The sequence below is a fragment of the Miscanthus floridulus genome, chromosome 15 (assembly GCF_019320115.1).
Source record: "Miscanthus floridulus cultivar M001 chromosome 15, ASM1932011v1, whole genome shotgun sequence".
NCBI classification, from domain to species: Eukaryota; Viridiplantae; Streptophyta; class Magnoliopsida; order Poales; family Poaceae; genus Miscanthus; species Miscanthus floridulus.
Genome location: NC_089594.1, coordinates 47114762 through 47126668, shown reverse-complemented (window position 1 = coordinate 47126668; position 11907 = coordinate 47114762). Strand labels below are relative to the sequence as shown.

The 11907-nt window shown below is 44.8% G+C and overlaps 1 protein-coding gene across 1 annotated transcript; it reads right to left on the bottom strand.

Moving 5' to 3' along the window:
• Nucleotides 1–251: 251 nt before the first annotated feature.
• Nucleotides 252–5666, bottom strand: LOC136506810 (U-box domain-containing protein 43-like). Its single transcript, XM_066501711.1, has 4 exons — nucleotides 5098–5666; nucleotides 3956–4508; nucleotides 3543–3852; nucleotides 252–2204 (listed from the first exon to the last, which is right to left on the bottom strand). The coding sequence occupies exons 2-4, from the start codon at nucleotides 4493–4495 to the stop codon at nucleotides 622–624; spliced, it is 2433 nt and encodes an 810-aa protein (XP_066357808.1). The 5' UTR covers nucleotides 4496–4508; nucleotides 5098–5666; the 3' UTR covers nucleotides 252–621.
• Between the last annotated feature and the right edge of the window lie 6241 nt (nucleotides 5667–11907).

Here is an 11907-nt window from a genome sequence, read left to right as displayed (position 1 = left end):
GGAAGACGACCTTGTAATGCTTGGTGCTCACTCCTATACTCTGTTTGCAGTTGCCAGCGACTTGGCTGGAGCACGGTCTTAAAGTAGTCCCTGGATTCTTATTAAAAAATCATTTGCACAAGTGCATAACCATGATTATATGAGATGATCTGATTATATGAGATGATCTCATGGTGAGAAATACGATACCAAGTGTGAATACCACGCTGGACTGGAAAGGATAGCATGCCATGCAACATCGCATCTCGCAACAAACTCAACCAGAAAACCATGAATTATATCTGATGCAAATACTTCACATTTCTTCCTTTTTTCCACCCAGAGCCGGGGGTTATGCGTTATTTATTGTCTCAACACAACAGGGATAGCAACCTATTCTATGAATCTGACAAATCTCCAAAGTACAGACAAGTTTAAGGTAGAAATATACACTATACAGCACGCGCTATGCTTCAATTCTTCGATCAATCAGATTGCTACACCATCTATCTGGAGTGCGGGTCAGCAAAACCAATGAAGGCCTGCTGGGAACACAAGCCAATCTACCTGTGTTCATCTGCGCCTCATGTGGATCTGCAATCCATGTGTCAAATAGAATTCGACTACTTTCATGTAACATCGTCATTGTGCTCCCATCTTAGAAAATATCCCAGAGAAATTGGGCAGCTTATCTACATGCTTCAATGCTCGTTCTGCAACTTGTCTTGTCCTATAGTCACCATGCCTGAAGGCCTCCACCAAGGCTGTACCAACATTTTGGTTTCCTGATATCTCATATGCTATTTCGTCCATCCTCAGGATTCTCTCCACTGCCCACACTGCTCTCTGGCGCAGAGCCTCATTTCTGTTCTCACACAATACCTCAAGTATCGGGTTGATTCCTTCTGCATCACACAGCACCATGACACCTTGGTCAATGTCCACTCCATCCTCCAGTAAAGTGGATAGCGCTGCTAGAGCAGCTTCGACTACTTTCTCATTATTATTATCCAAGCAAGCAACTAACTTCTCCACTGCCTTCCCCTCCAAGAGACAGAAGCTCTCCCTTGCAGAACAAATCCCACAGTGCACTCTACAAACCCCAGTTGCTACAGTCTTCTGGCTGAGGCATGGAAATATTGAAAAGCACAACCCTGGGCTGGGAGCAGGCAGTATCTTCGTAAGATGTTTTGACTGCTGTGAGAGTTTCTCTAGCGCAGTAGCAGAGACAATCTGGACAATGTCAAGCCCATTCATCTGAAGCAGATCAGTGAAGAGTGAAGTAAGATTGTAATCACAAGCAACAGCAATGATATCTGGATCATCATCCAAGACAAATGTGATCCGGGAGACTATTCTAACTAGACCCTCGAGGAATGGGTTAACAAAACGCCCCCCACGAATCTCCCCTTGTCGGATTCTTGTAACTTTTTTAATGATTGTTGCAAATGCCCCATCTTGAAGAAGACGTCTGGTGAGGACTGAGTCCCGCATGGGAAGATCAGCTACAAGGCCAGCAGCAGCTGCTTGCTCTTCAGAAATACCATTGTTATCAACAATGACCTTGACCAAGCTGCTGAGTTGACTAAAGTTTCCACGAAAAGCATCAGCAAGTTCTTGACCCATATAAGGTGATATGTTATTCAGGAGCTTGATGGAATTCATGCGTACTTCCCTTTGTGGTGCTTCAACAAACTGAATTAAACTGACAATAGCACCTGAACTTTTGATAGCATCAACTATATTTTGTACAGATGTCGAAGAATCAGTTAGACCAACGAGCACCTGGAGCAACTTACACTCAATTGCAGGTCCAGTGTTGCTTATGAGATGAAGCAGATTGTGAACAATGTCTTCAGACACTAAGGTCTGCCTATTATGATCAAGTGGAATGGACTCAAAACGTGCACCCGATGCCACAACATTTGCAAGAATGGTCGCTGAGACCTCCTTCAATCTCATTGGAAGCTGATTACTGCCAACAGTAAAGAGGTCTGTGATTAGAGGCGGAAGAATACCTGCTTCAATTAATATCTTTGCACTAGCATCATAAGATGAAATTTGGTTCAATGCCTTCAAAGCTGCTTCTCTGGCCTCTCTATTCCCTTTTTTCATGATATTGACTAGTGTGGAGCCAGCCTTTTGTGCCACAAGTACCTTAATGTCGTTGCTTAAAACAAGCTCTCCAAGGTATGCAGCCATAGATAATTGCATGTCAGGTGAACCTGCAAACAGCACACAATAAGGGCAGCTCCAGTGTTGTTACTAAGGTGGTGCAAAGAAGGGAGAGAGAGAGAAACAGCAGAGGTGCAGTACACTGCAGCACCCGTGCTAGCCAAGAATTTTTTTGCACCAAAGCTAGAATAAGCAACTGGTTCCTAACATAAAGATTCATTTTGTTCTTGAGAAACCCGAAGAAGACCGGCACCAGCGGCCAGAGTGCCAGGCAAGTGATAGGTACGGTTGAAATATTCTTTACTTGTTTATACATGATGGTGGGTCCCACATTTCTTCGCTATACATTAGAGTGAGATGTGCTAAGTCAGACACTCTGATGTGGCATCATCTTTGCACAGTTCTATTTTCCAAAGATTAAAGTTGCTCTAAGCAACTGGCTATTGAACACAACAATGATGGAAGAAAGCAACTGAATGCCATATATAACATGGTGATACTATGGTTGCACTTTGTGCAATTATCTTCTAACATATGTAAGCAACCATGTCACTATATATAGTTAACAATGCTGTTATGCGTCCATTCTATTATGTATGTTATTGACAGGTCTGTACAACTTAATGCAGCTTGTAATGTACTGTAGTCATTATCAGGGGCCCTTGTGTTGATTTGGATTGTGAAGAGAGGAAAAATCTCCAGCTAGATTGTTGCAAAGTTGGGAAGCAACTTCGCAACTGTAGCTTGGTAATTGTTGTAGCGAGAGCTTTCTCAGCTTTGTACCAAATTTTTTTTTGAAAGTAACTTGGTACCAAATTTTAATCAGGGACCTTAAGGTTTATAGAGCAATATTGATTGCATAATTGGTGATATGAAGTTTTATGTTGCACAATGCACTCGGTGATAAGTTCCCTTAAAAAACATCACAGTGAATACATCTAGCATCAAATCAAATGGTCATAATCCCTCAATGTCTTAATATTGGTTTGGCAAGGATTCTCAAACAACATCAAAGTTGATGTGAATTTTTTTTTATTGCTCCGGTTGCAACGCACAGGCAATCACATACATTATAATTTATCATTTGTGCTAATATATTCTTCATGTGACCATGTCTATTGGATAAATAGCACACACAACAACAATTATATGTCCATTACGAATTTAGTGAACTTAAAGGTGAACCTGGTGAAACAGGGAGACACTTCTAACTGCAGACACAGCTAAGGAACTATAAATGCATGTTCCATAGCATGCTACTATTGATGGGATGAAGATGCAACAGTGTTAATGAGAATATTGGGTGGCACTGATAATGTTACAGCTGTAAAAGAGTACAAAATCACTTTGTTGTGATAAGGAAACATGTACATATGAAAGAATCATACCTTCAAGAAGCAGCCTCAGAAGGGGTTGCAATCTACCATTTTCAGCCATCTGTCTAACATTCTTTTCACAGCTCTCTAAATTTTCCAATGTCTTCTCAGCTCTGTCAACAATCAGAAAGTTTTCTACTTTACTGCTTGACAAGCCAACAAGTATAAGAATAGCTCCAGAAACACTGCCAATTCTTTCTGAAAGAGCCTTATTTTCTGAAAGTTCAAACAACAGAGACACAGCTTGTTCCTTTTCCTGAGTCTGCCCATGATTTAAGAACTTTACAATTGTGCGAATATTGTCTCCAGCAGCAATCTCAACCTGCAGGTAATGTTTCAAGATAATATAAAGTTAAGATCTGAAGCATCAAAAGATATTACAAAGTTAAGATCTGCTAACAAATTAAGCATCAAAAGAAAAGAACCTTATTGTCATTGTCATCTTTTGCAATGGAGCTAAGAGTCTCTAGTGCCGTTTGCCGTACTTTCGTACTGCTATTCTTCAACAAGTCAGCAATCATGATTATCAATCCATCTCTTCTAACAACCTGCCTACTGGATCGACTTCTCTGACATATCTCATCAACATACTGGAGTGCTTGTAGGATATCACTTTCCGTGCTATCAGAAGTCAATGACTTACGAGCGACGTCAAGTTTGGCCGCCTCATTGCGATTCATCCATTCATCAATAGTGTTCCTCAGAGCTATGCTTGGATTTAACTCCGTGTTGCTGAGCTCCATCTTAGTTACAGGGCAGACAAGCCTCCTCCCACTGCTAAGACATTCATTGAAATACTTCGAAATGGCATCACGTTCAAACGTAACACCACTGTCAATAGAGACAGGATCCCGCATAACCTGTTTGGTAAGCGGGCATAGGAACGACTCATATATAGGCTCAACACGCAAGCTGTCAGTGGGCTGTGACGTCGAATCATAATGGCCATCCTGAACTTCTGCCATCACTAGTGAAACACTGCACACAAGTTAAGAGGTGCTATGTTAACATAGGTGGCATGTTGGTATATGATTGCAAGACATGACATACCGACATGAAGCTACAGTTGCACTCACTTCGAAGAGCAAAATAGAGATTCATGTCCATATCCACAATGAACAAAAGGAAATTGAATGAACCAAGTGCTATGATGATCCATATTCCATGAAATGAATAACACCAAAAATGCACACAATGGCAGTGGTTATAGCAGGACTTTAACTTAGGGTATGCCAAACCAGTGCTCCAATATATAATTGGATATATAATCCAAAGAACAGCTCGGTATACATACAAGTATAAATAAAAAAGCTAAAAATATAGCGATATATTTAGAAGAACTCGTAATAATATATTGAATGCAAAAAATAAAATTCGAAACTTGCAATGCCTGTGTTCCTCATACTCAAATAATTATACAAAGAAAATATGCCATAAATCAACAATTGGCAAATGAATCATCAATTCCAACAGGCAAAATTGCACAAATTCTAGCCCAACCCGTGCTGTCCAGTAGAGCACAGCAACAACCAGCAAGCTAGGGTTTGCAAGTTGCAACTTGGCATACCTTGGGCTGTTGGGCAAGCCCGATGTTGGACCGTTGGATCAGCGGCCGTCGAGAACGGCAACGAGATGGAGGAGGCGCGGACGGCGAGGGCTCGATACAGGACCAGAGGAGGGGATTCGCCGCCGGAATTCAATTCGCCGGCGCGGATTCACCGCCACCAGCCGGTCCCGGTCGCCGCACGCCGCTTCTGTGAGGGTCGCGCGTCGCGTCGCTTCGCTTCGCGGCCACTGCCGGGGCTGCCCTTCCGCTGCGTCGGCCGGTCGAGTGGCCCACGGGGAAAGGGAAAACTGAGAAGCCCTACCCGAGCATGGGGCAATCAGGCAGGCCTCGGGGAGGGGGCCGCGGATCTGTGGTGACGGATCGCGCCCGCGGGGCCGAGCGTCGAGCTGGCGCCGGGAGGGAGGAGAGGGCAGGGCAGAGGAGGGGGATGATTGGCGGCGCGCTGCGTTTCCCTCGACGGCTCGTCCGCTGCTGCGACTGCGAGGAGCGAGTGGGTGAGCTAGCAAGAGAAGGCAACCCGCGGACCGGACGCGGCTCCCCTGGACTGCACTGGCAGCTGCAGAAGCAGGCGCCGCAGAATGACACCACAGAGAGCGTGGATTCATTATGGGGGCCATGATTGGTTTGTTGACGAATCGGCTTGGACCTTGTTTAGTTATCCAAAATGTAAATTTTGACACTATGCAATAAGAAGATTCTCTATCATATCAAACTTGCGGTACATGCATGTAGTACTAAATGTTGACGAAATCAAAAACTAACAAACGTTTTGAGCCTAATTAATCAACGATTGGACAATTACTACTAAATACAAACGAAAAGCTACAGTGTGCTACAGTGCGCCTGACTTTACGGCGGCACCGATTCAGGCGGCAACTAAACGCGCCCTTGTTTTCGGATACCTCGTGGGCTGGAAAGAGGCTGTTGAGGGCTCACGGTGAGTTAATGGGTCTGACCCAAGAGGCCAAGATGATATACAGCCGGTTCGGTTGGCTGGTTTATATCGTTGCTGGTTCATAAAAAAATATTGCTGGCTAGTTTGTGTGAGAGAAAAATACTGTTCCGGCTGTAAATTTATGATCGTTTACGATAAGCCACAGCCAAACGAACAGGCTGATAGTATTTTAGAGTCACTTAGTAAATATCAGTCTGTTCGCTTGCTTGTATACGATCGTAGATTATAAGCTGGAATAATATTTTTCCCTCATACTAAACCAGCCAGCAGTAAATAATTCACTGATCGTTTACGACGAAATGAACAGACTGTATGATCGTGGGTTACAACCGAAAAGAAATAAATGCTCATGGATGAGAGTTGTGTTCAAAAAAGGAGAAATCATTTATTTGTGTAAATATAATTTTACAATTTATTTACTTAATTTATACATTAGAAGTTGAGGGACAGCGGATTGAAGATGTCGCTGCTTTCAATTTATTTTGGTTTGGTTCATACCAGTGTCACAAAGTTCCGGGTACTAGAAACGGGTACGTGGATCGAAAATTTTAAGTCCCCGGTTCATGAGGGTATATCTCTTCGGGACTATTGATTCGAAGAGTGGAACAGGGTCCCTAGATAATTTAGACGATATACCTGGAACGTAGCTGTGAAACCAGAACATGATTTTGATATATTTATTTACATAAATATTTATTAGTACTATAATTGCAGGGATTGCACGGAGAATACTAATGCTAATCGGTTATAGATTTTATATTAAAATACCAATGCATTCGCGTTCGGGTTGTAGGTTCATTTGCATCGCTTGTCTAATTATTAGGACATAGCTCATCAGACTCGAGGCCCATTTGATTGTCGACTGCAGACCTATTTCTCTCATGTCCCATCGACTCTACTCATTCATCTGACGCATAGAGCATCAAGCTGTCATATAGAAGAAACCAGGGTGCCATCACCCGCCGCCAGCACCTGGCCGAAGCACTACACCGCTCCACCACCAACGTCCGGCTCCAGCGCCGCCCGCCGCCGCCTCGGTCCCAGCGTCGCGCCGCGCAACCGCCCTAGCACCACGACGTGCAGTAGAACCAGCTGCCAAGCTTCAGAGGAACCTACGACCAATCACTACTAGAAATATCCACTTCCATGATAAAAATCTTAATGACAATCCTCCAACCCTCGCTATCTATGACGAAATCAGATATCGTCACAAGAAACGTCATAGAAGAGCATACGGTTTCATTACAGATCACTCGCGCGACTCATCTGTGACGATCCTCTTTAGAACTGTGATGACTAGGGCTTCGTCATTGAACTAATTACAAATCTGTGATGAAGTTTTCGATCTGTAACGAACGACACTTCATCATAAATCTCCACATTGTCCTTTCTCCATCTGACGTGTGCTTATGGGACCTACAGTTAGTCATCCGTGATGCTTGCAATTCGTTGTAAAGTCTCTCGCTCGGTCCTTTTCTCCATGCGACGTGTACCTATGGGACCATTCTCCATCCGACGTGTACTTGTGGGACCTGCAGTTACTCATCCGTAACGATTACAATTTGCCATAAAAGTCTCTGCTCGGTCCTTTCTCCATCCGACATATACCTATAGGACCCTTCACCATCCGACCAGTAGGACCTGATGGCTTACGTGTCACGTGTACCTGTGGAACCGTCCTCCATGTCCATCTGACCTGTGGGACCCAACGATTTGCATGTCACGTGTACCTATGGGACCATTCAACCTTTAGGACCCGACAGCTTACGTGTCACGTGTACCTATGGGATCTTTCTCTATCTTCATCCGACCTGCGAGACCCGACGGCTTGCGTGTCACTTGTTGCCGCCCGGTTTAATAAATTCAAACTCAAAAAAATCATAAGACCTAGGAGTTGAACCCGAGACCAAATAGATTGTCTTCACCATTGTGCTAGACGCATGGTTGTGTTGACATGTCTTTGGAGTCCTAATAGTAATATATGTCCTCTACGTGGATAGGTTGACTTATATATTGGATGTATCCTCTACAAGTGGAAACAAATATGTGCCCGTTGGACTTGCGGTGTGGCGGCAGCAGGGGATCCCCGGTGTGTTGTGGTGGCTCAGGCGTCCTATTAGAGGCTAAGCAGCGGGTCTTCCCAGTGGAGCGCGGTGGCATTGGCGTCCGTGTCTATTGTGTGCTGCGGCAGAGGCAACAGATCCGATCCGCAAGTCTCCTTTCTCGCCTTTTCCTATTCGCTTCACTGTTTTGGTCCTTACTTGAACATGAGGTATACAAGAAATATTGTAGCATTGCAGATCTGGTTAGGCCAATGTTGATGAAAAGAACTAGGAGGTGACACTGGTTGGTTTTCTGCATATGTTCAGTGTTCTTACTGTAAATGTTTGTGTGTAACTAGGCATGTTAATTGTCCAGCGCTTGCTTGATTATACCTATCTGTCTAGGCAAACATACAAGCCCTTCGTTTTTGCCTTAAGCTTTTTTTTGTCCAGTGCTTGCTTGATTCTATATTTCTGTTTCGTATGCTCCAGTGTCACTAGTGAGTCCTTATAGTATTTTAAACTTGTAACATATTTGAGGCCACATTCCTACGCCAATGATGTCTACATGGTTGTTGGATGTATTAGGATGCAGCTCATATGTTTGCTTTCTATGTCTTCTCCTTATTGACAACCAAGTTATCCATTTGGTTCCAAACAAGAGGAAGGCATCGAAAGCAAATCAATGCTTTGTGTCCATCATTCACATCACTAAGGCCAATCATGTTTAAGTTGCACATGTTGCTACTAATGCCAATGATGATCACTACCACTTGTTCACTGACATTCTACTTGTGAAAACTAAGGAAGCTCAATTAACTGTTGAAATTGTAATGGTTATAGCTCCATTAACTTCTACTCTAGTTTGAATTATATATATCTATGGGTGCTACTCTAAATTTACATAAGGTCATACCATGAAAATTGTTAATGGTTGTCACAAGTAGAATGTTCAAGCCAAGTTCAGTGATGGCGTGCGGCGATGTTCCGTCTCTCTGCACAATGCAAGCCAAGTTCAAGCCCATAGGATAAGGGGGAGAGCGATCTGATTGAGAAGGCAAATGACTCACTAGACTGTCTAGAGCAGCATGGGATGGAATCATCGCTGGTGGCTGCCCCCACTGGGGGATGGTTCCCGGGGCCGCTTTTTGAGCGTGAACGTGGACGAAGAACTCAGCTCCTAGGCCAACGATCCTCGGGACACCATCACGCCCACGTCCACCTATTGAGAAAGTAGGCAATTTCTGAATACTAGTTAAATTAATAAGCAACATAAACACAAATACTAGCGTGGGCATTGCTTGCATACTCTAGTTAATTTAATAAAGAGAAACAACATGAATAGCCGTACATGAAAAAATCACCTCGTCAGGAGGAATTGGCTGCGGGTGTGAGACCACGCCGATGAGAGGGTTCATCTATCGGTGGAGGATGGCCAGTGCTGAAGGCCTCCAGGGACTCCCCCCTACCATGATCTAGCGTGTACTCCACCGTAACCTTCATCACCCATTGGTATAGGTCATCCTCACGGATGGTAACCCTTGACTCGATTGTAGGGTACATCGGGCCTCAAAACTCCCACAGGTGGTGGTGCCCTCATCTTCAAGGGGAGGACTCGATGACCGATGAAGGTACAGATCACTCTCGTCCCCATCTAGCCCTAGCCCTTCAGGTCCTTGATCGCATCCAACAAGTAGGGCACACCCTGCGTGTCCTCCCGAGGTGGTAGTCCCTCCCATGACTCTAGGAAGTCATCATGCAGTCGGTCAGGAGAATAAGACAGCAACAGTGGGCTCTCATTAGGGATGTACAACCACCACTTTTGCCACCCCAAGTCTACGGAAGGGTAGCGGTCAAGGCTTAGGTACATGTCCTCAATTCTGGGATGAAGTTGGATCAAGGCCCCCCCCCATCTGAGGAAGATGGACACCTTGAGCATTGAGCTAACCACCCAGAATAAAGACCGCCATAGCTCATAGTTGGTAGGGAATCCTAGGAAGCCCTCACACAGCATCATGAAGATAGAGAGGTGGAGGATCCCCTATGGGGTCAAGTCATGGAGGTGGAGCCTATAGTAGTACAGCAACCACCGGTATAAGGGTGCACCGGCACCCCAAACCCAAAAGAGTGGAAATGGGTGAAAGAGACAACCTAATTCTCCTTCGGCCTCGGCTCCACTTCATTTCTCGGTGGGACTCTCCACCCAATCACATTGGTGGCCTCTAGGATCACCGCGTTCAGTCATAGCTCATCGAACACCTTGTGGTCGATGAATGACTTCATCCACTGTGTTGTCTTGGTCCTCGTAGGATGTGTCTGGTCCTTGCAGGACGTGTCGGTGGTGCAAAGGGCATAGTAGGGTGGAGGGCAAAAGCTTTGGGATGGAAGGAGGAGATCTAGGGAGGGAAGGTAGATGATCATAGAAGGTAGCAGATAACCTTCCCTCTTGCGTCCTTGTGTCTTCTATAGTTTGGGGGCCGTGGAACATCCCCACACCCCATGACCACTAGCACGTTTGTGTGGGTGGGCGGTTCAACTTCACCTCATCATGGGCCATGAGGCGATGTCCCTGTTGGAACTACCTACTGACGCCACCCACACGCGTGTCTACCCAGGAATCCAGGAGCCCACAAGACGAAAATGGACGTCGCACGTCATTCATCAATACTATTTGGGTAGCCATGATTTCAAACCATTGGACCTTCTGTGATAATCCTTATCTGAAAGGACCTTGATGTTGCCTAGGAGGCCTAGAGGGGGGTGAATAGGCCTATAAAAATTCAACTCAAAACTCTATTAGAACAGAGGGCGGCACTGCCAGCCTTATAGGGTGGCACTACTGCTCTTCAAAAATAAAGCAGACAACATTAATATTTCACAGATAGTAACCTGACCCTCTCAACTGCTCAATCCTGCAACAGAAAGACAAAATCCAGTTCGAAGACTAGATACCATAGAAATCTCACACAAGAGAGGATCGAGCTACGAAACCCTAACAACAGCTAGCAAAGAGTTGAACCAGTAAGAACACAAAGTGAAGCACACGAGACATAAAATTTATCCCGTGGTTCAGCTCGCCACCAAGGCTTGCCTAAGTCCATGTTGTTGAGGCATCCACAAAAGGATTAGCTTGCCACCAAGGCTTGCCTTGCCCTTGTTCTCAAATCAAGAGAATGAATTCTTGAAGTAATAGGGTAATTTCTTAGCTGTAGGATGAGGTTACAAACCTCCCAAGGTTGCCACACGAGTTGGCAAGCACAAGGGCGACGCCTAGCCGGCTAGGAGCAAGCTCCAAGAGTAACAAACCCTAAAACCGCCTGGCCAAACATGAACCAAATGCTCTTAGACTTTGGGAATCAGTGGATCTTCTCTCCAATCGAGTTTTGCTGCCTTTTCTCTCAAGTTTTGATGGTTGGAATCAAGGATTTGCTTGAGGGATGAAGGAGCAACAATGGAGGAGAGAGAGGCGAGCTTTGGTCTGTTCAGTTTCGAACTGAACCATTGGAGAAGATGGCTCTATGCTGTGGGCTGGCCCAAATGGTATTTATACCTCTTGGGTCCTAATGGTCGTTTATGGGCGGCACTGCCGCCCTAGCCAAAACAGGTAGAATCAGGAGATTTTTGGCTGGCTGCTTTGGCTGGATAAGAGGATATAGATCTATAGTTTTGAGCATCTGGTTGCATAGTTGACCAACTATACTAGAATCCCTCTTTATAGTACGACTTTTCCTAAACTCAAATGCAAAGCATAAAAGAATGTAAATGTCTTTGAGCTGGTTGCCACTTCATTTGGCAATTGAAAACTTCTATTAT